At 39.1% G+C, this 26238-nt stretch overlaps 3 protein-coding genes across 4 annotated transcripts; 1 reads left to right on the top strand and 2 right to left on the bottom strand.

Annotated features, from left to right (window-relative positions):
* Nucleotides 1-6911: 6911 nt before the first annotated feature.
* Nucleotides 6912-10099, bottom strand: LOC147505635 (mediator of RNA polymerase II transcription subunit 9-like). Its single transcript, XM_086558121.1, is given in 7 exon segments — nucleotides 6912-7205; nucleotides 8476-8556; nucleotides 8632-8690; nucleotides 9493-9573; nucleotides 9651-9713; nucleotides 9874-9983; nucleotides 9986-10099. Coding segments are annotated over 6 exon segments (468 nt in total). The 5' UTR covers nucleotides 10083-10099; the 3' UTR covers nucleotides 6912-7205; nucleotides 8476-8498.
* A 205-nt stretch (nucleotides 10100-10304) lies between these two features.
* LOC147505633 (tRNA nucleotidyltransferase cca2-like) lies at nucleotides 10305-25147 on the bottom strand. Of its 2 annotated transcripts, none has more exons than XM_086558120.1 (14): nucleotides 24672-25147; nucleotides 24479-24596; nucleotides 24289-24341; nucleotides 23779-23828; nucleotides 23601-23690; nucleotides 16346-16455; nucleotides 16068-16198; nucleotides 15463-15529; nucleotides 14749-14841; nucleotides 14463-14525; nucleotides 14160-14298; nucleotides 12713-12880; nucleotides 10817-10914; nucleotides 10305-10740 (listed from the first exon to the last, which is right to left on the bottom strand). In XM_086558120.1, the coding sequence occupies exons 1-14, from the start codon at nucleotides 25109-25111 to the stop codon at nucleotides 10636-10638; spliced, it is 1725 nt and encodes a 574-aa protein (XP_086414246.1). In that variant the 5' UTR covers nucleotides 25112-25147; the 3' UTR covers nucleotides 10305-10635. The 2 variants fall into 2 exon arrangements, with proteins under 2 accessions (XP_086414246.1, XP_086414245.1); XM_086558119.1 differs by having other exon boundaries at nucleotides 23601-23699; nucleotides 24672-25146.
* LOC147505634 (uncharacterized) lies at nucleotides 16503-20450 on the top strand. Its single transcript, XM_086603708.1, has 3 exons — nucleotides 16503-18984; nucleotides 19136-19599; nucleotides 20282-20450. Exons 1-3 carry the CDS (start codon nucleotides 18244-18246, stop codon nucleotides 20448-20450), a joined length of 1374 nt encoding a protein of 457 aa, XP_086459834.1. The 5' UTR covers nucleotides 16503-18243.
* Nucleotides 25148-26238: the final 1091 nt, after the last annotated feature.

The following is a 26238-nucleotide window of genomic DNA, read 5'->3' as shown; positions in this document are numbered from 1 at the left end:
GGTTTTTTTCTAGCAGCACATAACTCTTAGAGCATCTAAAGGCATCAATTGCAAATTTGCCTCCACCATTCGGAATTTTGCCAAAAACCATTTTTAGGTGGAGGCAAAATGGTAAATGTGGAGGTATCAACTGTCTAGTCGCATCCATGGAAGCAAATTTGCAATTTTGGATGCAGATGCGGCACGATAGTGGTAGTGTCACGCGCCACTTCTAATATCCCCCTAAACTTTTTTTGACTTTGACCAGAAACCTCTGTGACACTACTAATGGCGCATGACATTCCCACTGTGGTAAATGTGTCAAATGGCTACAATCGGAGTGTTGCATGAATTTATTTTCGCATAACACGTGACAGTAATAATGTCGCGCATGATAAGGCCTACATGAAATTTGAGATTCTGGTTTGCATCCACCTAGAGTTGGTCATTGTGCTTGCCTCAAACATTCATTTATGCCTCCACCACCTAGAGATGCTCTTAGAATTCAGAAACAACAATCACTTTTATTATTGTTAAATTCACCAAACCAGATGCTAGAGAAAGGGTTAGACGCTTTCACGGTCTAAAGACAAAGGTTAGGTTTCTCAAAACTCTTACCTTTAAAATTTTCTAAGACCCTGCAAATGTGTATATTGTGGAGGACACCTGAGAGTTTGGAGTCGAAATCTTTATTGTTAATGGTACTGTTAGAAGCAAGAGTTTTTGATTGACAAATAATAGTACTGCAATTAACTAACGAGTACTTCTAGGGTGCACAGTGTGTACCCATGCGCAGGCATGAGAGCCCTTAGAAGTTGCTTTTTGGAGCAATACACCAGTACCCTTTGCCTAATCTGGTGACTCACATTCAATTCCTTACTCTCTCCAGCACACCCTAGATTTAGCCTTAACTATCCTAGGAGAATTGAGATATTTTCAATTTCAACTATAAAGGATGGCCATCTTTACTCCGAAGTGTTCACTGCAGGAACTATTACTGCAAGCGAACTACGCCCAAGAGTTTTCATATCTATAAAAAGCTTGTTTGCATCTCCCAATCTTACATATCCCATCTACAATAACATTAGGATCTAAACACCTGCAGTTCAAGTCCTTGAAAGGTTGCATAGCCTCATTTAATCTCTAAGCTCTGATATAACCAATAATCAAAGTGTTAACAACGTTTGGGTTTCATAAATGTTTATATATTATGGCCTGTCAGTGTGTATGGCCTGTCGGTGTGTCTGGGCGTGTGTTGTTCCAGACCACCATCAACCAATAATAACAATAACATTCACAGCCTCTACCATTATACCTAGTGTAGTAGCCATATTCATAGAGGGAGTATGTGTGTATTGAGCTAAGAGATAGGGCCAACACCATAGTATGTATTGGGCCCAGAGAATAGGCCCAAGACCATACTATGCCCTATGAAGTAAACTTAAGAGAGGGATATAAAAAGGAATAGAGGAGAAGAAAGAGAGGGGAGCTCATAAGAGAGGCAGAAGGGGGGGGGAGTGAACTACGGCGGCTTGATCCCAAAATGGGTACGTAGGCAACCTAATTGGTGCAGCCGATCAAAAATAGAGCTTTAATACATTAAAGTTAAGGATCGCGGTAATTGGGTGCAACAAATGGAACCGTCTGTGGGGAACTAAAATAAACAATCTCTCCCAACTCACTCTGCGGAAAATGAATGAATGAACACCGCTGCCATGGGAGAGTTGGAAGACTGGGAAGTGCTCCAAAGCCTAGAAACTAGTTTTGTTATTTCGGGTGATTCTGAAAGCTTAATAATAAGGTTGGACTATTTCATTGTTGAATCGAATTCTCAACTCATGGTGTCGGAATCAGGCTCTGAGGAGGTGGTTTCACCTAAAGTTATTGACTTTGACAGAAAAGACTTGAGTTGTGAAGATAATCCGCCTAAGGATTCTGGGTTGCTTTCTGAACAGTTTAAAGGGAATAATAATGAATTTGATCGCAAAAATGGTATGAAGAGTGATGTGTGTATTATTAAAGCAAATGGTGAGACTCAAGTAGCAGAGGTCCATAGCGATAATGATTCTAAGGAAAGTTTGTTGGCTTCGTAGAGTGAGGTATCAGAAATGGGAAATGATGAAATCGAGCCAAAAGCAGTTGTAGATGAATTAAACTCCGGGGAGGAGGGGAAGGCATTAGCAGTTTGGTATAACTTGTTAGATCTTGCCTCTGGTGATACTTTGAATTTTGGTCGAGTTGGGAAGAGACTACCTAGAGTGATGACTGTGGCTGGAATTATCTCTGAACTTGGTGATGAGAACAACAATAGTGTCAACTCTGATGTTCCTTATTCAATATCTCAGGAGCGTATGATCATTATGGAAAATCAGCTTCCGCTACGTTCCCACCAAAGATTTGATGGTGATGGAGGGTGGTACTTCAGCTGGGATGAGGATTATGTTTGTTGGTGGTGGTGGTGAATTGGTCAGATCTGGTAGTGAGTGGAGAAGATGGGGAAATGGGTCGGTTTGGACCCATTTCAGATCTTGGCAAAATGGGCCTATTTGGATGTTATTGGGCCTCTTAGCTATTTGGGCTGTGGAGTAGTGTGTGGACTTATGGAGTGTGGGTGATGGTGTAGTGTGGGAACTGGAGGTAAAGTGTGGGCAGTGGTGGACTAGTAGGGTGTGGACGGTGGTAGCAGGATAGGTGTACCACCTCGGGTGTGTGCGGGGATGTTAAAAAGGGGTTTGACAATCACACCGAGTATTGCCATAATGGGGACGGGTCTAACAAGGGGCAGCACAGTCCCCTCCTTTGTGTTATTGGTGATTTTAGTTTTTGTAGAGTATTCAATGTAACAACATCGATGGCGAGGAAGTTGGAGACAGAGGAACAATGAGATCAATATATTGGGGCTGAGATCGACGGCTTGGAGCGTCGAACACAGATGGTAAGATGATTACAAAAAATGTAGAGAGGCATACACTGCGACAGGTAACTCGTTTCTTTTACCGTCATGTACATAATGGACGGACGAGTAGTGACTCGGCCGTCAGCCATAGTTACACTGGGGGCAAGTAAGCATTGTCCCCGTCCTTGGCAGAGATGTATGTGGGGATAGATTGGGATTGTCCCCAGACCTCGTGGTATTCCGCAAACCTATTCGCTCTAGTTACACTGGAGGCAAGCAAGCCTTGTCCCCCCATCCTTGGCAGAGATGTATATGGGGACAGATTAGGATTGTCCCCAAACTTCGTAGTATTCCGCGAACCTATTCGCTCTGGGAGGTCACGGACCATGAATGAGAAACGTGGTTGTACACCTCAGGGTAAGACGGATGGTACACTGTTTGGAGCACATGATCGCCATTATATTTGTATGCAAATAGTTATGCTGAATTAATGTTCTTTGTTAAAACTCACGTGTTATTTGGGCAAAACTCAAATATGAAAGTTTCAGGTTACAGAGAAAGAGAAAGATCCGCGGTACCGCGGAACAGAGTTGAGATTGAGCTGGTATTGAGAGGTGGATCCATCTCACCTCATTTACTACCTTATTTGCATACACTATATTGTCATCAAAGAGTTTATTTTCTGCATTAAAGGTTTATTGCATGATATAACATTGAGTAAGACCGGGGTGGTCAAGCCCCATACTAGCTATACGGGGAACCTCGGAGTCTGCTGGTGTCTCTATATAGTGGTGACTTACAGTTCACATTAAGGGCATGATATCTTTGCACTGAGTTACATACATGTACACTATTATCTCTTAATGCCTTGAGAATTTGTCCGCACATGATTTACTAGAGGATGTTTGGTCTACTTTTATGTGGGAAGAGATAGGGATGAGTTGCCTCTAAGCTAGAGAACGAGGGGATGAGCCCTTCATGGACGGCTGTGTCCGAATCAAGTTTGGGGCAAAATGAGATGCCTCTAAGCCAGAGAACTGGGGGGGATGAGCCCTTCGTGGACTGCTGTGTCAGAATCAAGCTTGGGGCAAAATGAGCTGGCTCTAAGCCAAAGAACGGGGGGGATGAGCCCTTCGTGGACCATTGTGTCCGAATCAAGCTTGGGGCAAAATAAAATGTCTCTAAGCCAGAGAGCGGGGGGGATGAGCCCTACGTGAACCGCACTGTCTGAATCAAGCTTGGGGCAAAATGAGCTGCCTCTAAGCCAGAGAGCGAAGGAGATGAAGCCCTTCGCGAACATGATGTAGAGTTTTACAGAGTGCCAAGGAGAATAGGATGAGACTCTTACGAAGATGTTGAGTGTTACGAATAAGAGCGAAGGGGTTGAGACCCTTCGCAGATATACTATTGAGTTCTACAAAAGAGAAATAGAAAGGATGAGGCCCTTTGCGGACGGGATATCGAGTTCCATGAGTAAGTGCAAAGGGGATGAGACCCTTCGTGGACAATAGGTTGAGTTTGAAGAGTGAGAGCAAAGGGGATGAAACCCTTCGCGGACAGTATGTTGAGTTTGAAGAGTGAGAGCGAAGGGGTAGAGACCCTTCGCAAATACACTAAGGAGTTCTATGTACAAGAGCCGATTGGTTGAGACACTTTGCGGGGATGACGATTGATTGTGAAGAGTGAGGGCCAAGGGGAAGAGACTCATCGCGGACATGGTAGTGAGTTATGTGAGTAAGTGCGAAAGGGATGAGACCCTTCACGGACATGATGTCGAGTTCTAGGAATAAGTGCGAAGGGGATGAGACCCTTTGCAGACAAGTTGTTGAGTTTGAAAAGTGAGAGCAAAGGGGATGAGACCCTTCGCAGATACAATGTTGAGTTCTACGAAAGAGAAACGAAAGGGTGAGACACTCCGTGGACATGGTAGTGAGTTTTATGAAGGAGAGGTTATGGCTGGGCTGAGACACTCCATGGACATAGTGGTGAGCTCTCTTAAGGAGAGATGGTGGCTAAGGTGAGACACTCTGCAGACATGGTAGTGAGTTCTGAGAAGAAGAGCTGGTGGCTGGAGTGAGACGCTCTGCTGACATGGTAGTGAGTTCTGTGTGAGAGGTGTTGGCTGGGTTGAGACACATTGTGGGCATTGTATTGAGTTGAAGAGTGAGAGCGAAGGGGAATAGACCCTTCGCGGACATGATAGTGAGTTTTATGAAGGAGAGTTGTTGTCTAGATTGAGACACATCGCGGACATAGTAGTGAGTTTTGTAGAGGAGAGTTGATAGTTGGACTGAGACACTCCGCGGACATAGTAGTGAGTTCTATGAAGGAGACCTTATGGCTGGGCTGAGACACTCCGCAGACATAGTGGTGAGTTCTCTGAAGGAGAGATGGTGGTTGAGGTGAGACACTTCGCAGACATGGTGGTGAGTTCTGAGAAGGAGAGTTGGTGGCTGGAGTGAGACGCTCCGCTGACATGGTAGTGAGTTCTGTGTGAGAGGTGTTGGCTGGGTTGAGACACATCGTGGGCATTGTATTAAGTTAAAGAGTGAGGGCGAAGGGGAATAGACCTTTCGCGGACATGATAGTGAGTTTTATGAAGGAGAGCTGGTGTCTAGATTAAGACACGTCGCGGACATGGTAGTGAGTTTTGTAGAGGAGAGTTGATAGCTGGGTTAAGACACTTCGCGGGCATGAGGATTGAGTTTGAAGAGTGAGAGCGAAGGGAAGAAACCATTTGCTGATATGTGAGCAAAAGGATTGAGGTGAATAAGGATATGCTTATCGAGATTCGTCCACAAAAGTACAAGGGGCAACCATAGAACGCATATTCCAAATCACGAAGTAGATGAGCACACTCGAGAATAATATGAAGTCAAATTAACTATGTACAAGGAGCATTGAGTCAGTGGGATTCATATATGAGATGTAAAGCGCCGAGTACAAGTTGAATAAGAGCAGAGGTTGTGGAATTCGAGATACAGACATTTGATAGATTGAGGATTTGGCAGATAAGGAAGGTCGAGGACTTCTCGGATCCGCGGATTTATAGAAGTCCGCACACTCGTGAGGGGGCAGTGTAGTAGCCATATTCATAGAGGGAGCATGTGTGTATTGGGCTAAGAGATATGGCCAACACCATAATATGTGTTGGGCCCAGAGAATAGTTCCAAGACCATACTATGCCCCATGAAATAAACCTAAGAAAAGGATATAAAAATGAAGAGAGAAGAGGAGAGAGGGGAGCTCATAAGGGAGGCAGACAGGGGGGAGGGAAGAGGAATAAGGAGTGAACTACAGCGGTTTGATTCCGAAATGAGTATGTAGGCAACTTAATTGGTGCAGCCGACCAAAAATAGAGCTTTACCAGTAAAGTTAAGGGTCGCGGTAATTGGGTGCGACACCTAGCAATCAATACCGATCCATCACGCGTTGTATGTGAGATTGTGAGTGCATTAGCCATTAGGTGGTACATTCCTTGGTATCTCAAGGAAATAATAGCTGGCTTCTGAAAATTTAGCTAGCTAATCTAACAACCTTTACCATATTAGTCGATTCTTTTTACAAAGAAGTCATGGCCGAGAAAAAGCACCTGAAGCTCTAGCAGTGATCAGTAATGATTCATATAAGGGACAGAAGGTTAATACGGCACACTGGTTTTTGGGTAATGCTTGAAACCGCAATGGGATACTGCTATAAAAATCTTTAATTAACGTTCTGGCAAGCGTTTGACGGATTTTGCAAGACTGAAAGCCCAGCAACAGTGCACGGCTCTTGTATGAAGTTTACGCTGACCAATCATTCTTTTATGTCCCGAGGACAGGTTTTAAGCGTATGTTGTCTGTTGCTGAAATCAACCCAACCCATGTGAACTGGGAGTCTACCTCACTCAACCAAGTTCAAAATGACAAAGTCAAATTAGGCAATGCGGGGACTGAACACTGAAAATTTAGTAACCATAACAGTGGAATATTGCAAGCTTGTTAAGTTCGGTATTCGGCAACTCTTAACTTGGTCTTCTATTGAGCCAAAAAGGTTGAAACAAAAACCGCTGGATAGAAGGCAAAAAAGATTCTGAAACACGTTTTGGGTACAGAAAAGATAATACTAAATATCTAGATCAAGAATATCAATATATAGCTGTTACAGACTCTGTTCTGGGGTCTCATCAGCTGAAGACTATCTACAACTTGTTCTGAATGTCATAGATGCTAGATCCACTGCCCCCTTCTTTTAAGTTAGAGAACCATTTATCCATCATTAGAAGCAAGCAATCTTCCTGCGGCTCAGTTGCATATCCAAAGTGTGCCACAAATGCCCAGGCCCTACCCTTGCAAAGATAGCAAAGTAGGTATTAGGTAACAGTTTATTAATGGTCAAAGCAGAACACCCATAACCAACAAAAAAACAAAGGTTTACAACGTGTAACACTGGCATTGTAGTCTCAACATACACCTGAATTTGGTTATAACTCTTGTATAAGTGAAGCTCATCCGCCTATATCTAAAACTGTATGAAATATTTTACAATGTCTACGCATTTTGTAACATGCTATTCAAAAAGTGTTTTACGCATTTTATGAGCAGAAACTGAATTTTTACACAGAAATATTTAGCCAAATGTTTTCAGCGAGGCAAAGTCTTGCCGTACATACCATATACAAAGATGCATAATACATTTTTTTTTTTTGCTTGGTAAGATGCATAATACTAATTCATATCTAGAAGCCAGCTTAGAGAAGAGTGTGGATAGAGAATTATCAAGACCATGGACACATTGTAATTTCGATTGGATAGATGGTTAAAGAGTGTTCCACATACATGCATAACATGCATTTATCTCTGGAAGCCAACATAACGGCATAAGTGACCAGAGTACAATAGATCTGTAGCAACAATTTCACAAATACCCTAGTGAAAGCTCCAAAACATTTAAATCAATATTTTATGAAGATTGTGAAAGTGGTTCTACTAAGACAATATCATAGCTACATGACATGCATGCCAATTACTCGAGTTTCATGAAAGAAAACTGGAAGGGGTAAATCAGGGGAAGGACACAGCCACACGGGAGCCGGCAGCAGAACATACAAATTAAAGACAATTAGCAACGGCATGGCCAAGCTGCTCACAGCAGGGTAAGTTCCTTCGAGACAATGAGAGGTAAGCTGAAGAACATTTATCTAGTGGGCAACCAACTCACCAAGGGGCCCCAGCATTTATGATAGTGAGCATCGCAGGAAAGATTGTGAAATTTCTATGAAAAAGAGCTGTCAGACACCGACATTTGTATTAAGCCGTCAATATCTCCTTATGGTTTTCCCTTTTCATGAGTTTTAGCCTTGACCCAAGATATCATTCTGATATGCTTCGTTGTGTCAGCGGTATATGCCGGAAACCAGGGGTCCGATATATAATTTGACATTGATATTTTCTGACTTGGTAGTGAGAAGATACAAACCACTTTCACTCGACTAGATAAGATCATTTTTAAAAATGTGACATGGGATTGCTGTGCAATATGTATCGCTCGTTAATGGTCATATGTAGTTTAAAAGCACAGGAGTGTGACTGCCAAACATAGCATGAAAGGATCCTTACCAATATGAAGGGCAAACCGTATATTATCTATCTTCCTTAACCAACTCATCCACTGAACTTCTGTACTTAGCAATTAGCTCCCTGCAATGAATAGTTTCTGCAATTAATACGTGGAACAAGCAACAAACTAGAATAGCTAATGAGATTAGGAAAAACCTCCGTTGATTCAGCAGTTGCTCACTCTCCTCAAATTTTCGCTTCTGTCCCTCAACTGTCTGTCAATGAAGTAAAAAAACAATGGTAAGAAACTTCTTGTACAAACGAGGACACTATTTTTCTCGCTCAGTATGAGGTCATTTTATAGCAGCTATGAATGAAAGTATGAAACGATAACTAGTAGAATAACAAAGTATCTTCCTTGTCCTTAAAAGGAATGACAAAACTAAAATGCTTAGAGGAATAACAACAAGAACTGAATCAGGGCTATCGACAAGTAAATACAGTCCACTGACCTAACACAATCACTGATTGGCAATGTCGGAACAAAACTAGGGGAGGGCAAGTAAACATCAGTTTCTTTTTCCTAAAGGATTTCTCTAGCACACTTATCAAAGTATACATTTAATTTCTCTACCACTTCTATAACCAAGCTCAAATTAACAAAACATGCTCAAGGACAGCCACCTTTAATCTTCTGGTTTGTTACAACATTGTCCTACTTGTGGCGCCAAGGTGCAAAGATAATAAGCAAAACCCTCAACATAAGCACAACCATGCACATTTAATTTTGGGTACACCATGCAAAATGATCAAACAACCCCCGTATAAGGCTAACAATGTGATCCCCAAGTCCCAAAAATAGAGGGTTAGGTCACTTTGACAGCTGGAGCAAAATACTTGTTTTTTTATTGGTAAAGAATGAAAATGTAACAAGCAACACTAACTGAGTTGAAACACCAGTCTCTTTACACATTACACATGAGTTGAAATTACTCCAAGGATCGACATTTTGACTGATAATCCAGTCAGCGAGTTCACATTTTTATACGACAAAAAACTAGTGCAAGGATAACTTACCACAGCCTTTGAGCTAATGGATCCTGAAATCGAGTTCAAAAGTTGTTGGCACTTGTCAAAATTGCTAGTCAACTCATTAATCTACAACCAAAAAAAAAAACACAAACAAGTTGGAAACACAATTTATCTGATATACATATTAGACACAAAACACTTACAAGCACATCAGTATGCTGATCCCTTGTTCCGTTTTCAATCACATCCGCCAAATTCTCCACCAACTACAACATATTAACCCTCAAAAGATCAATTAACAGCATATAAACACAGTGGGGCATCTCAAAACTAGACAATAATCAATAAAAATAGAACTTTTAACCATTGCCCCAAACACTATTTTAACAAACTAGGCAATATGAAGAAAGTAGAAGTTCGACGTACATGTAAGAGATGAAAATGTGAAGCTAAAGATTGATGATGTTGTTGCTGTTGCTGCTGTTGAAGAAGGCGTTGTTGTTGGAGAAGTTGTTGTTGTTGTTGGAGATGGGTTAGGAGAGATCTTGATTTGAGGATGAGGGTGTGAGAGTGTTGTTGTGAGTTGGTGTATTTGGTATCATCATCCAACTTCCTCCTGAATATGGGTTCTCCATTTTCCTTTTTTGCTCTTTTAAGCTTCTTCACTTTTCTCAAATGGAATTATAAGATGAAATTCTGCGAAATATATTGATATTTTGATTTATCGAAAATCTAATGAGATATCGATATGTGACTAATCGTTATCGAAAAATAAGTAAAATATTAACATTTCAGATATATCAAAAGTTCTACTTCTTTACTCTCCGTCTCTTGCTGCTTTGAATTAGTTGTCTAAATTTTTGGAGAAAACACCACTGAATAATATCATTATCATCTATCCAGAAGAATTGATAAGTTTCTGGCAAGCAAACATATACAGTAAGTAGTTTGGTAGTCCCTCGGCACTGTACAGTGTACATCATGTTGCCACTGGCTACAGCGTTAAAGCATTCTCTAAGTTGAAGTTCATCCACAGTTCCACACAAACAAACTGTAGATGCCTAAGAAGACAAAAATGTACTACACTGTTCTAAGAGTAACTTGACCACAGATAATTCTTTCATCTAACATTCACTATTGCTTTTTCTCCCACACCATAACCTGCTCTTGCTAATTCAGATTTGACAGTCACTTCAATTTTGCGCGTTTTGAATGTGTCTGCCTCATCCAGTCAAGACATTCCTCTGCAGTGCCAGAGGGATACGCAAGCTGCCACTCAACCAATCTATTTTGCTGCAGAGGAGATCAGTGATTAGCTTTAATTCATATCAGACCATAACACGGAAAAATAATTATAATAATAACTTACCCATTCCTTGACTTGCGGCCCTCCAGTCTTCAGCTGCAAAATGCTCATGATTTCTTTCCCATTGACTAGAGGTTTCATTTCCCACACATTGTCAAGACCTATTTTAAATAACTGTTTTAGAATTGTAATGTAATACACTTTTTTACTTCTACTGGCAAACAAAAGTCTCAACTCTCATAAGAATCAGGTATTTCTACTGGCAAACAAAAGTCTCGACTCTCATAAGAACCTCTTGATAGAAATTTAGGAAAGGTCTGGAGGCTTCATATGCTTGTTAATGCCAAGCCAAGCCAAGCCTAAAGAAACCTTATCACAGAAAAGGCTCATCTACTCATGCCTTTCACTTTCAAAGTTGGGTTAACGAATATTAACCCCCCCCCACCCCCTCCACTAGATGAGCCAATTAGGATTTCCCCCCACTACTAGATGGGAAATTAGAGTCTCCCCTTAATTAAAAAAAAAGAACTCTTGACTTTTATTTTACACCAAAAAAAAAATTGCAACTCAAGTTGACTTTTTATTTTTCAAGCCTAGTTCAACTAGCAAATTTTGAGCATTTGGCTTGTGACCCTAATATACTATGTAGTTCAATCCTACAAGTATATTATTAAGAGTTTAAAGACTATAACGACAAACATCAAAACGCTAACAATATTTCTACTAGTTTGGCTACTTCAAAATACTGGTCAAAAAAGTAAATAAATTAGAGGGGGGTGTAATACTAGTTAACCCTTCAAAGTTTCAAGCCTAGTTCAACTAGCAAATTTTGAGCATTTGGCTTGTGCCTTTAAATAATATACTATGTAGTTCAATCAAGCTACAAGTATATCATTAAGAGTTTAAGACTATAACGACAAACATCAAAACGCTAACAAGATATTTCTACTAGTTTGGCTACTTCAAAATACTGGTCAAAAAAGTAAATAAATTAGAGAGTGTGGACTGAAACCTTTCAACTCCTAAGAGGATATTGAAAGATTGAGTAATTGGATCAAAACAAATAGAAAAACCGTCGCTTACTAATGTCAGCAAGCATTAGGGGTGTCTCTTTTTTCCGAAAACCCAATTTTTCCGAATTCGATCCGATATTTTTCCAAATTTGCCAATGATATTTGTGTTCCGATATCCGAAATTCCGATATCCAATTTTTCCAAAAATAATTAGATTGGAATTGGATGTGCTTTCAAAATCCAATCCAATCCGATTTTTGATTAATTTCCGAATTTTTAACATATAGCGGTCTTTTCATATAGTTGCTAAATTAAAACTACATATAATTTACAAACCAAATAAAAACCCTAGAGAAATAGAACATTGTCTCTCTCACAATTTCAAGAAATCAATATTGTCATTCTAGTACATGTCTCAATTTATCTCATATTCCTATTTACTAAATTAATGCATTAACATGAAGAAAAAATTTGCTGAATGAACGTGTTAAAAGGTCTAAGTTGTTTATTCAATTAATACATTTCAAAATGATTGCTAAATGAATGTATTAACTGGATAAAAAATGGTTATTCTAAAAGAGAATCCGATTATATAATTCAAATTTCTGATTTACTTCCATATTTTGCGGATTCCGAAATTTCCAAAAAAAACCGATTTTCCGAACTTTCCGAATTCCGAAAAAAAATTGTCATCCGAAAAATAATTGGATCAGATTTGGAAAGGATATTGCCATCCAAAAAAAATTGGAAATTTTTCCGAAAGCCCTTTATCCGATCCAAATCCGAAGTCACCCCTAGCACCAAGCATGGATATTCATATCACTAGTTTTGTTCCAAAGTTCATGGTAACAAGCACGGAGGAGGTATTCTACTTTTTTATATTAATACAATTCCATCTTACCTGACGGAAAAAAAGTGAACTTCAAAAAGGTATCTGTCAGCTTACCTAGTTCTAGAATGATATTTTCAACTCTTCTATACATTTGGCTGCTCTTGTCCAATTCAGCACACATCTCCGAAGAACCTTCAGCAAGACTCGAATCACTTGGGAATATCAAAGTGGAAATCAACAATGAAACTCGCCAAAAACCTTTGATTTCCCGTAAAAGCTTTCCTGGCAAGTAGATACAAACCGTAAGCTACATGTTAATTGCTATTACGTGCCATGTTAGTCTGTTAGATACATTACTATTGTGCTAGTTCTTTTCGCAGTTCGACCAGTATATATTTTATAAATATAGTTGCCAATATTTCTATAATGATTTATACTAACGCTTAAAAAAAAGATTAATCATTTGTACAAGTACAACTACAAGATGTTAATAACATTATTTCTGCAGTTCAAGAATTTATCAGCTATACTGCATCAACAACTTAGTTAAGGGTGCGCGACCGCTACATCTAGCACTTGGATCCCCCTTCCCTTCGTTGTTGTTCCAGTTATCGTCTTTAAAGGGCACGCAAACACTAGTTCCAGGTTGATTGAACAGTTCTGGTCAGCGACAATGAAATCTGTTGACAGCATCTTTACAGCCGTAGCTTGCTTGGTAAATGCTCTCAACATGGAACAAAATGACAAGATGTACAAGCAAAGACGAAAGGCTACATTTATTAGGGATCTATTCATGGAACCACCACGACCAACCAAAGCATTTAATTAACAAGAACGAAAAGAAAGGAGAAGAGCAATGAATAAGCAGCAAACTCTTTTGCAACGTTCTCACAATTCAGTTGCTACTTGCTAGTCTAAAGTTCCTAGAGACTAACCAACATTTGTACCCAGTCGAGGATATCAGATATGACAGAAGAAAGGGGTAAAAAACTATGAAGAGACTTCTATAACTGGAATACTGACCGCTTTCGGATTAAGTTGCTGCATTTTCTTGAATGTGTGGACAAAAAAGAAAACCTATTTGCCTCATGGAAAATGTTTGCTTATGAACTTTTTTGCAAGAATCATGCAGAACCTACGATGGTGCACTGCTATATATGCTGCTTCCTTCCTTTCTTTCAATATACTGACGCTTTATCATTAGACTGTTATAACCTTAAAATATCAAATTTATTTATTTATTACAGAAATTGAATACATTTAATGGTCAGCGAAGTTATCTATCTCTTGGGGTTGGGGGGGGGGGACTTCAAAATGTGTACTTGAAGTACTGTTGAACAATATAAAATGATGCCAAGAAGGCAGGGCACAGGGGCAGAAACTGATTATGCCATTCTTCATTTCCATAACCCAGAACATAATTATTAAAAGCTGCCAACTGATCTAATATGAATACTTTGTTCATTTGTAATAATATCATATCGATCGGCTAGCACGATGAAGTGAGTACTTAGAAACTCAGAATAAGTGATAACTAGATAAACTATAGAAATTACTAAACCTGCCACTATCCGTTGTTTTGAAGTGTCTGGTACATTGAAATTTTCTATTTCAGAATCTTCTTCAACATTCATCACTTTTGATGTAAGGAAAGGAACCAAGGATACGAATCGCTCTGATGCAACATGCAAGTTTATTACCTGACAAAAGCGGATACTTCAATCAACTGCTATTCATCATTTCAAGGTATATGAGAATTAAATTGGTAACAAATGGATTCACCAAAAAGAAAGATAAGGAGTGCGCACAAAATATGTAAAATCAGTGGACCACACACACACACACACAGAGGAGTTAATCTGACCGTTTCTGCATCGCTGGCTTTGAGCTTGAGAGAATTCCGGAAAATATGATTAACAACAGGAACCTGCAGCAGAAGGCACTAATGCTCAATTCTGGGTTTTAGAAATGCAATAAAAGTTAAGAAAAGTGACAGGAGACTGCAGAAGCACGATTGATAAAAAATGATATAGAACCATATTCTTCATTACTCAAAGGCATAGTTAGCAATTGTCTTACACAAGTCCTATAGCAAACCATTTTTACCTGGTCTCTATACCGACACCAATCAATAATACAAACCAACATACCTTTATGGCCTTTTTGCCCTTGTTGTCTGAATACATAGACTTCCTAAGCGGAAGAAACAGAACACCATACAGGTAAAGCCTTCTTTGGTCATCCTGAATTCAAATGAAACAAGTATAAATATATTAAAACTATTAAGTATTAACAGTATGAAAAGAAACACATATTTGTAAAGGAGGAAGAGAGGTGTGGAGTGATGCCTTTGGAAAATCAACGAATCAAATAAGAAAATAAGATAAACTGTTTTCTGTGCATAGTGTCATATGGTGAAAGTACTGAAAAATCTATGTTGCTCATCAAGCTTCTTGTGCAATGTCCATGCAGAGTAGCAAACTTTTGAGCAATCAGGATACTCAGCATTCAACTATGCCGTGCTCACTACCTCACTTTATAGTATCTATGGTGTATAGCATTCCACGACACGACACCTATCAGAAGCTGCCCATGGCTTTCTTTTGAGCAAAGTCTGTATATATTTGTACAGAAGTTTTCTTTTTAAAATTTGATACATAAATCTGGATGGATTTGTGGAGAAGAATTTGATTATTATGTCTAAAACAACCACTAAAATGATAAAACTCCTGGAAAAAATGTGTTTCCTATCAGAGGCTTCTTAACACAAAAAAAAATAATGATAATGATACGCACCATATAGTAATGGAGTCCACGTTGAAACTAGATTGATATTAAAGAGGTCTCTAGAACACAGAACTCACATTAAAAGTCGAGTATCCAACTACTTGTAGAAGGCTCCATGCAGCATCCACATAAGCAACACAAAGCCTGATCCACAGTGAAGTAAAGGTATATAGAATAAATACAGTGCAAAATAAGATCAACAAAGATATCAACAACTTTATGGACAAAGAAAGAAACATACATTCTTTTTCTGAGGTGCCTAACTAAAAAAAAAAAAAAAAAATACTAGATCCTTGCTTTTAAATAATATTAAGCAACATTTCTTAATACAATATATAAAATTAAATAAATAAATAAATATATAAATATTATTGGACAGTGAACATGACCATCGCCTCAATATGGCTCATACATCTTCCACTCAATTGGCTTACAATAACTTCCAATATAATTCATATCCGGATTACCTATGACCTTGTTTCTAGCTTAACTTCTGCTCCCTGTCACCTAAACCTATCGACTATTGTATTGTTCTATGATAACCAAGTGGTTAGTTTGATCCAAGTGAGCTAGCAAGAGGTAAGCACAATATTTTGTTTTTGGTAAGCACAATATTCAACCTCTGCACAATAACAGGCTATAAAAGAACCAAAGAAATAGAGAGACACGAGGAAAGAAAAACCTGTCTTCAAAATTTGGAGACCCAGATTCATGAGGAAGACATGGAAGACTAAATACAACCCAAAATAACTGCAACTCACAAATGTAAGCCATCGCTTTAACTGGTTCGTTTCCAGAGATCATGAGATCGATCTGCAAAGAGGCCAAGAATACAGAGTTAAAGAAATTAAACTAATGTCTATTGATGAAACATACAGAAATGGCAATAGGAGTTTAATTTAAAGCAATAGGCGATGCATTCCATGCCAATATTAAACATCTGGAAGAGTGTAAACATACTTCATGACCGATTCTCTCTCGACTGATTTTATCTGCAATAGCAGCCTTTACTTCATCACTGGAAGCAGCTTCCTTTAACTCTTTGTCTAGTACAAAACCAAATCTCGCACCTAAAAGGGTTAAATGTAAAGTTAAAAGAGAGAGTTTTCCAGGAAAAGCACATTGGAAGAATAGACATATTACAAGCCAAACACCCTTATTGCTCATAACTTTACATATGATGATGAAATACTAATGCTTTGATCTGCAAGAGAAAAGGAGCACGCACTCCTACTTTTTCAATTGGCAAATTATCAGGAAGTCAGGAAGAACTGAAGCTCTGTGGGGTGCGTGTGTGTTGGTTGGTTGGGGGGGGCCGGGGGTGGGTGGATAGTGCTAACAACGTTTTGTCGCTGTACATTAAAAAGTTTAAGCACCGGGATAGAGTATAGTTAGCATTATATAAAGGAAGCCTAAAAATGCAATGACTTGTAGTATACTTACGCTGAATTGCTGATACCAATGAAAAACACTTATCGAGCCATCTCCTCTGCACAGTCCAAAATCCAGTGATGCGAGGACGCAATAGATTATCATGTGCACAGCACATGCATAATGCTAAAGCTAGAGTTTATCTTTTATTCTATTTCTATTTTAAATCCTTAGTTAATTAGAATTAGACTAACTTCTATTTTAGTTTCCCAAGTTCTATTATGATTAGGATTTGTTAACTAGTTCTCTATATAAGCAGATGTAAACCTTAAGATTTTCAGACTTGATTTATTATTAGATTGAATTTATGAAATTCGTTTTTATTCATTAAACCCTAGTTTTGGGTATTTTTATACATTGTGTATCTATTGTTCTTGCTTCCGCGACAAAGATACATCAAATTGGTATCAGATTCCAGCAACTTTCTTGGTTATTTTGCTATGGCAAATCAAGAACGAGGTCGTGGTAGACCCCCCCAGAGTTAATACAAGGCTGAATCGAGTAGAAGACGCAATTTTGGATATGCAAACGATGATGCAACAGATGATGCAGAATCAGAAAGGCAAAGCAAAAGCAATTGAAGTTGTACAGACTTTAGAGATTGAAAAGGTAGCAGACGACAACTTACCTGCCCACGACTCCAATCTTGATACTGACTCCGCCAATTCCTCAAGCTCCTCACGCCCTCAACTCTCGCATCGTCACCATCATGCACCCTCGTGCCATAACTCTTCAGCTTCAACTTCCCATTCTAAAGTTGTCAATTTGGGTGTTTCTCACAACCCCACACAGCAACAATTAGACATTCGCCACAGAGAGGAATCACCTTTGACCCCATCATCTCCTATTCGAAAAGATCGGTGTCATCTTCCTCCTATTATTCCTTTTCAAGGCAAGACCTTGGAATCTCCGATCTATTATCAACATAGAGGTGGTGATAGAAATCTCCAACCATCGCTCCGAGTTCGCAATCAAACGCACAAAGGTGGTTTGCTACCAACAACTCACTATCTTCAGGGTCGACATACGTCTCCTGCTCATCAGCATCGTGGTTTGACTCCATCCCGAGAAAGACGAAGAGAAACAGTGAAACCAGGAAGAGGTGTTCGCAGAGATGATGACTCTCTCACTCCTGCTGGTCGGGCTCAATTAAAGGATACCCAACGGGCTTCTAACCACCCAGCCCACAGACGTTTTAAAGCACCTAATGGGTCTGGTCTAAATGCCCACCCACACAATTTGAGGCCTCCCAATTAGTATGTCAAGGGCCCAACAACTAATAGACGTGGCCAGCAGGATGCACCCTACACACTTGATACGTCTGATTCTCCACCACGTACACCGCGAATCGCCACCAACCACGTCGGTTAGCACCATCTTTTGATCCTCCGGACCCTTCAAATTCTCCATCTAGTCCTTCTCCACCAATGCGCAATAACCACTATAGGCGCAATCAAAGGCTTGAGCCTCAACAAAATGTGCACCATAATGCAGGTAATTTTGATATTAATCGTTTATTGCGCATTTTAGAGAAGAATCAGATGGGTGATATTAAATTAGGCGTGCCTGAATTTAATGGAAAATTACAGCCTGATGCTTTTGTCGACTGGTTAAATAAGATTGAAAAAGTTTTTGATTATAAAAATTTTGAGGATCCTAAGTGTGTTAAATTAGTTGCGACTAAATTAACAGGCTATGCACTTGTTTGGTGGGATGAACTTCAATTGACTCGTGCTAAATTAGGTTACAATAAGATTACTACATGGGATAAGATGCGCCGAGAGTTGAAAAAAGAATTTATTCCTCATGACTATGAATGGGATTTATTCATGCGCCTCCAAAACTTGAAACAAAGGCTTCAAAGTGTGGCTGGGTATACTAAGGAGTTTCTTTTGTTGTGCACAGGGGCTGATTTGTCTGAATCCGTCAATCAAAAAGTTGGGCGTTATTTGAATGGGTTGCGCAAACCACTTCGAAAGGCATTAGCTTTCAAAGATGTTTATGATATGTCCGATGCTATTAAATATGCTCTCAAAGCTGAAGATTTGCTTCGCTCATCCCCTTCAGCTACTGCTAGTGCCACTTCTATCCATGTTCCTTCGTCATCCAAACCTCCTCCTACCAGAGTGGGTCCAATCACATGCTATGAGTGTAAGGAAATTGGACATGTTAAGTAATCGGCCCTAAACGCAAATGCGTGGGTTTAACACGGGATGAAGAAAATCTCACCCATCCTAAGAAGACGCCACCGAGATTGATGGCTTTTAACTTATGCAGATTCCAAATGTCCCCAATTGATTGTTAAATGTCGTTCTTTAGTTACTCCAGTTTATTAAGCATGATCCTACGTCATGGCTTCGTCATAATATCTTCCGTACTCGCTGCACTTTGAATGGCATGTTGTGTAATGTTATCATTGACAGCGGTTCTAGTAATAATATTGTTTCTAAAGATATGGTGGACAAGCTGAAACTCAAGGATGAGCCACATCCTAAACCTTACACTATTTCTTGGTTACAGGATGGTGCCACAGTCAAGGTTACACGCCGTTGTCTAGTTTCTTTCTCCATTGGTCCTAAATACAAGGATGATGTTTGGTGTTCTATTGGACCCATGGACGCATGCCACTTGTTACTTGGTCGTCCCTGGCAATATGATCTCCTTGTTACTTATAATGGGTGTGAGAACACTTATACTTTCACTTCTAGTGGCGCGAAAATTGTTTTGGCACCACTGACTCCATTTCGCCCACCTTCTCAGCCACGCCCACCGGTGAAACCCGGGTTTTCTAGCGCATCGGGGCGTCATTGCGGTATGTTTTTGCTCTTCTTCGTCATTTTCTTGCAAACCCTACTACTATACCACCTTTGTTACAACCAATGCTAGATTCATATTCTGATGTTTGTACTGAGCCTGCTAATGGAGGATTGCCCCCCTTTACGAGATATCCAACATGCTATTGATTTTATTCCTCGAGCTCCCTCCCTAACTTACCACATTATCGCATGGCTCCTTCGAACACAACACCGAAGTTACGAGGCAAGTTCTTGAAGTTATTAGCTAAGGGATTTGTCGAGAGAGTATGTCCCCTTTGTTGTGCCGGCTTTTACTTACTCCTAAGAAAGATGGGAGTTGGAGGATGTGTGTTGATAGCAGGGCTATTAACAAAATCATTGTGAAATATCGTTTTCCCATTCCACGCCTTGAGGATATGCTTGATTCATTGCATGGTGCTAAGGTGTTTTCCAAGCTTGATTTATGATCCGGATTTCATCACATTCGTATCCGCCTTGGAGATGAATGGAAAACTGCCTTTAAAACAAAAGACGGTTTATATGAGTGGTTGGTCATGCCCTTTGGTCTTTCTAATGCTCCTTCTACCTTCATGCGTCTTATGACTTAAGTTTTGAAGCCTTATTTGAATAAATTTTGTGTTGTCTACTTTGATGATATTTTGATTTACAGTTCTTCTGAGTCTGAACATATCAAGCATATTGAGATTCTTTTGGGTGTTTTGCATACTGAGAAGCTTTATTTACAACTTAAGAAATGTTCTTTCATGGTTGACTCTGTGGTATTTTTGGGTTTCGTGGTTTCTGCCGATGGTATTCATGTTGATGATTCCAAAGTCTAGGCTATTATTGAGTGGCCTATTCCTTCTATAGTGACTCAGGTTCGTAGTTTTAATGAGTTAGCTTCTTTCTATAGAAGATTCATTCATAATTTCAGCAGTATTATGGCTCCTTTAACTACTTTGACGTGTGAGAAAGCTTTCAAATGGACTCCTGAAGCTAATGAGGCATTTGACTTGATTAAGAAGAAGATGACTTCTGCTCCTGTTTTAGTTTTGCCAGATTTCACTCAACTCTTTGAGGTAATATGTGATGCTTGTAAGTACGGCATTGGTGCTGTTTTGAGCCAAAATGGCAAGCCGGTTGCTTTCTATAGTGAGAAACTTACTATGCTAAATTGAATTATTCTACATATGACTTGGAGTACTATGCAGTTGTCCAAACTGTACGACATTGGCATCATTATTTTATTCATCGTGAATTCCTCATAAAGTCCGACCATAAAGCTCTTCGTTATCTTAATACTCAGAAGGATGTCAGTACTCGACATATCAAGTGGAACTCTTTCTTGCAGAAATATACTTTCCACTTTCAGTTTCAGACTGGAAAGGATAATCGAATTGATGATGCTTTGAGTCGTCGTTCACATCTCTTCGTTACTCTCCGTACCTCTTTGTTTGGTTTTGATGAGTTACGCGACTTATATGCTCAGGATGCCAATTTTGGTCCTATTCATGCCAACTATTTAGCACATCATGGTTGTATCTGGTGAATTTTTTCTCCATGATGGTTTCATATTTCGGGGTTCACAGCTTTGTATTCCCGTTTCTTTCCTCCGTGATCAGATTATGATTGAAATGCATGTTGGGGGGTTGAGTGGTCACTTTGGGATCATAAAGACCATTGCCTCTATCGAGGGGAGAAGTATTTTGGCCTACTATCGTAGAGATATTAACCGGTTTATTGGCGATGTTATGTGTGCGGATAAATGAAAGGTAAAGCACACTAATCTTTGGTTTGTATACTCCACTTCCAATTCCCGACAAACCTTGGGTTGATGTCTCCATGGATTTTGTGTTGGGTTTACCACGTTCTACACACGGAAAGGATTCTATTTTTGTGGTTGTGGATCGTTTCTCCAAGATGGCTCATTTCATTCCCTGCACTCGTACTACAGATGCTACACAGGTTGCTCATTTATACTTCCGTGAGATAGTTCGTTTGCATAGTTTACCTCACACTATCACTTCTGACAAAGATGTCAAGTTTACTAACTATTTTTAGAAAACATTATGGAAGCTTTTTAAGAGTAAGCTCCAATTTTCTATAGCTTTCCACCACACGCACTGATGGGCAGACTGAGGTTGTAAATCGTAGTTTGGGTGACCTATTGAGGTGTTTGATTGATGATAATCCCAAATCTTGGGAGTTAATTCTAGCACAAACAAATTTTGCTTATAATAACTCTGTCAACCGTTCTACAGGCCTTTCTCCTTTCATGATTCCTTTTACTGTTCTTGATCTTGCTCTTATTCCATCGACTGTTCCCGTTTGTGCATCTGCAGAGGAATTTGCTTTCCGGATTCACCTTATTCATAAGGATGTCAATAAGCGTTTGGAGAAATCTTATGCCATGTACAAGACTAATGCAGACAAACACAAAGCGCTTGGTGACTTTCGAGGTTGGTGATTTGGTGATGGTTTATTTGAGAAAAGAACGTCGGCCTTCATCTCACAAGTTAATGATGCGACGATTTGGCCCATTTCCCATTGTCGCCCGTCATGGAGAAAATGCTTATGAATTGGACCTCCCTCCCGAGATGCATATATCTCGCACTCATAATATAGCGGATCTCACTTCTTTTGTTGGCGATAGTAATCCACCTATTCCCCTACCTATAGATCATAGTGTTGTTCCTGCTACTGCCTGGGCTATTAAATCGTTGAGTACTCTCCGAAAATCAATCGGTGAGTACTCGCTTACTCATTTCTTAGCCGACCGACTAACAATTTAATCCCCGATCACAATCGGGCTCAAAACTCCCCGTACTTTCGGCCGATTAGGCCCGATTAGCCGAAATAATTGTGTTCACTATTTCAATGTTAAACATTGAACTTCGGCATTCGCCCGATTCGACCAACCCTCGATTACGTAAAGTTCTACACTTTAATCATATTTATTTTAGTTGATTGAGTGTTTTAATTGTTTATTGATTGATTGGGTTCTTAATTGGCTTCATTATGTTGGTATTTCAACGTTAAATATATTTAATAATTATTTGTAAAGAAATATAGTGTTATGAAAAATCGTCCAATTAATCCCAATTAATCCCCGACCGGTTACACCTACTCGCTATTCGCTCTTCAAGCGAGTAGCGACCGAGTAGCGATTTAACTGCACAGGCTACTGCTACTGCTACATATCGGATTGAAACTATCATTGATGTTTCTACTACTACGACTCGTCAGGGTACTTATGATCGTTATTTGGTGAAGTGGTGTAGCCGTCCATTCTCAGAAAATTCATGGATTTCTAATGCTAAATTTCAACTCATAGATCCTACTTTCTACCATAAGTACAAGGACTTAATCTCGAAGACGAGCTCTTCTCAAGCTGGGGGGATTGATACGAGGACGCAATAGATTATCATGTGCACAGCACATGCATAATGCTACAGCTAGAGTTTATCTTTTATTCTATTTCTATTTTAAATCCTTAGTTAATTAGAATTAGACTAGCTTCTATTTTAGTTTCCCAAGTTCTATTATGATTAGGATTTGCTAACTAGTTCTCTATATAAGCAGATGTAAACCTTAAGATTTTCAGACTTGATTTATTATTAGATTGAATTTATGAAATTCATTTTTATTTATTAAACCCTAGTTTTGGGTATTTTTATACATTGTGTATCTATTGTTCTTGCTTCCGCGACAAAGATACATCATCCAATCTCCTAAAGAAAACACTATAGGAAGCACAATCTAGGATGACAATATGCCTTTTCCAAGTAGATCTTGCAGATCACATGCATATCCTAAGACTTCCTCATTAACTTAACGAAAATAACAACAAGGCACCAATCTTTCGGCTACATGCTATACCAGATAGACATTTACGTTTTACAATCATAAGAATATAACAATTAAATTAAAGATAATCTCACAGGAACCGTCCTCACTGTGGACATAAATAAGCAGAGCATCTAGCTTACCAAAACGAATAGCTCGAAGAACTCGCAAGGGATCATCCAAGAATGTTTCCTTCGGAGGTAAGGGAGTTACTATCTTTCCAGATTTTAGATCTTTAATGCCTAAAAAAAACCACTTGTCAAAAATCCTGGAAGAGAATCTACAGCATTGAAGCACATAGGGAAATTTATCAACTCTAACCTCTTTCAGTAAAATCTTCAACTGCATTCGTATTGATATTGTAAAACAAGCTGCCAAAGAAAAAAAAGTTAGAAAAATAGAGAGAAGCGAGAGAGTAGTTATAAATCACAGAGCCAACATGCACATTTGTACATAACGAGTCCATTTCATGGGGAAATATATAGTGATGTTGTCGACTGTGTCATGCAAAAATGCTAAAAGAAAGGACACTAGGCCAGATCATATACATGTACCGGAAGTTGTTCATAATTATAGAAGAAAACAGCTCTCAAGGAAATAATATGAATTGTGATGTTTAACATACAAAGTTTAAAGTTTACTTAGTTTTATAATACTTTTCAAGATTATTACTTAGTACAACAACTATGACCAAGGTCGTAATAGACCCATACACTTCAATGTGAAAACATAAATACTCAAAAGGATATGCATTTTGTCTCTCAACTACCTAAGAAAACTAGTAAGTTCTATTAAGAAACACGTAAGTAACAAAACACACAGAGCCTTTACCTGTTGATTGTCAAATCTCTTCGATACGCATCATCTTTTGCTGTGCCAAACGTCTGCAAAAAAAAATTGAGGAACCAACATTCAAATAAAGAACTGAACTATGATTCATCATACTCATACTCATAACACCAAATTTCACTAACATAATGTCAATACAACCAAATATCAATATAATAATAAGAGCATGTACCATAGTAGGAATGCGGCTATTCTCGCTATAATTTTCCGATCTCAGATTAACAAAATCAATCCATATATCATAAAGCCGCATCCTCGCCGTTTCCAAGTGTTTCGACTGATCAGGGTTGCTGAAAAAATAAGAGTTCAACACATTAAAAAAAAAATCGACATCACACCAGCATGTAATATAATATAATAATTACCATTGAATGACACCAATTCCACACTTGTCTTCCCCAGAATGTAACAAAAACTCATTCACTTTCTCACAAAACTCCTTACCCAACATATTATCCAAAGCAATATCAATATCATAACATTCTTTCCCTAACAACTTATCACGAACCCAACCACCAGCAACACGAAGTTGAGTTTGAAGATTAAAATGAGTAACAACTTGAAGTAACCGATCAAATATTTGTTTTTCTTTCTCATTAAGTTGGATTTTTTCTTTCACTTTAACTTCTTGTTGTCCTTCTGTTAAAGAAATAGACATTGTTTGTACTGCTCTGCAATTATAACTTTTGTAAAACCCTAGTTTTGAGTTTAGATGGAAATTTGGGAGTTTGAAAGGCGCGAGAAAAGTGAGGTGGCGTTGTGGGTAAGTTAATAAAAGGCGGTGAGCCTTGAAAGCTATTTCCATGAGTATTGGTCTAGTTTTTGGTTTTTCATGATTCGGTCTGTGTCTTGAAACGGGTCAAACGAGAGTTTTGCTCGGGTTTTGGGCTTGCGCTTTCATATCTTGGGTTGGGTTTGGGTTTTGGGCTTCCACTTTTAATGAAAAAAAACAATAGTGTGAAAATGCAACCACGGGCTCATAGTAGGGGTGGGCAATGGGCCGGGTCGGGCTAGCCCGGCCCTAAACATTTAAAAACCTTTTAGATATTAAGGCTGGGTCTGTCTAGCCCTAAAGTCAGCATAGAGTCGGGTCGGGCCGGGTCACAAGTCTAAATCTCAAGCCCTGACCCTACCCTAAGCCCTCTTTAAATGCTTTAGGGTCGGGTTTTAGGGTCGGGCCTATATATTTTTTTCGCTTTATAAATACCATTTTTCAGACAAAAGTTGTTTTTTTGGTTTCTGTGTTACAAATTTATGCTCTGTATTTCGCTTTAATGGTATAGACGGAAACTTTTAGTTCTAGATTTGGTTTGGATGTGAATAAAAATATAATTTATAAGAAGTAAGTGGGAAAATAAATTGAGAAAAATAAGTTCTAGACTTTGATTTGATGATCAAATGAATAAAGTCTTATTTTTTTTATTTAAGTGCTCATTGTTGTTCTTCATGGTCGCTAGATAGGTTGACAAGTTTTGTTATATAAGACAAGTTATTGAAAGTACCCTTGGGTGTAAGTGATAAATTACAAATGGCAATGTTATTTTAATTTAAAATATTTAACAAAGAGTTAGACAATTATAGTACGTGTATTTATAGTGAAAAATGTGAAACTATAACTAGGGCTGAATTAGGGTCGGGCCTATGTTTCAGAATCTTAGCCCTAACCCTGCCCTAGAAGGCCTTAGGGTCGGGTCGACCCTGCCCTAAACTCTGTGAGGGCTTTAGTTGTAAGGGCTTTATAGGGCTTAGGGTCCGGTTGATCAGGGCCGGGTTAGGGTCAAATTCCCACCCCTAGCTCGTAGGACAAAATTGAGTTTAATTTTGCCCCATCTAGTTTAGTTCCGCAAATAATTAAGGCTATATGACAAACCGAGGTTGACCACTGCTGAAATACTATATTATCCTTATTTAAGTTTTTATCAGTTAAATCAA

This window comes from Coptis chinensis, chromosome 4 (assembly GCF_015680905.1).
Source record: "Coptis chinensis isolate HL-2020 chromosome 4, ASM1568090v1, whole genome shotgun sequence".
Taxonomy (NCBI): Eukaryota; Viridiplantae; Streptophyta; class Magnoliopsida; order Ranunculales; family Ranunculaceae; genus Coptis; species Coptis chinensis.
The sequence above is the reverse complement of the archived record's forward strand: the minus strand, read 5'-3'. Positions and strand labels throughout refer to the sequence as shown.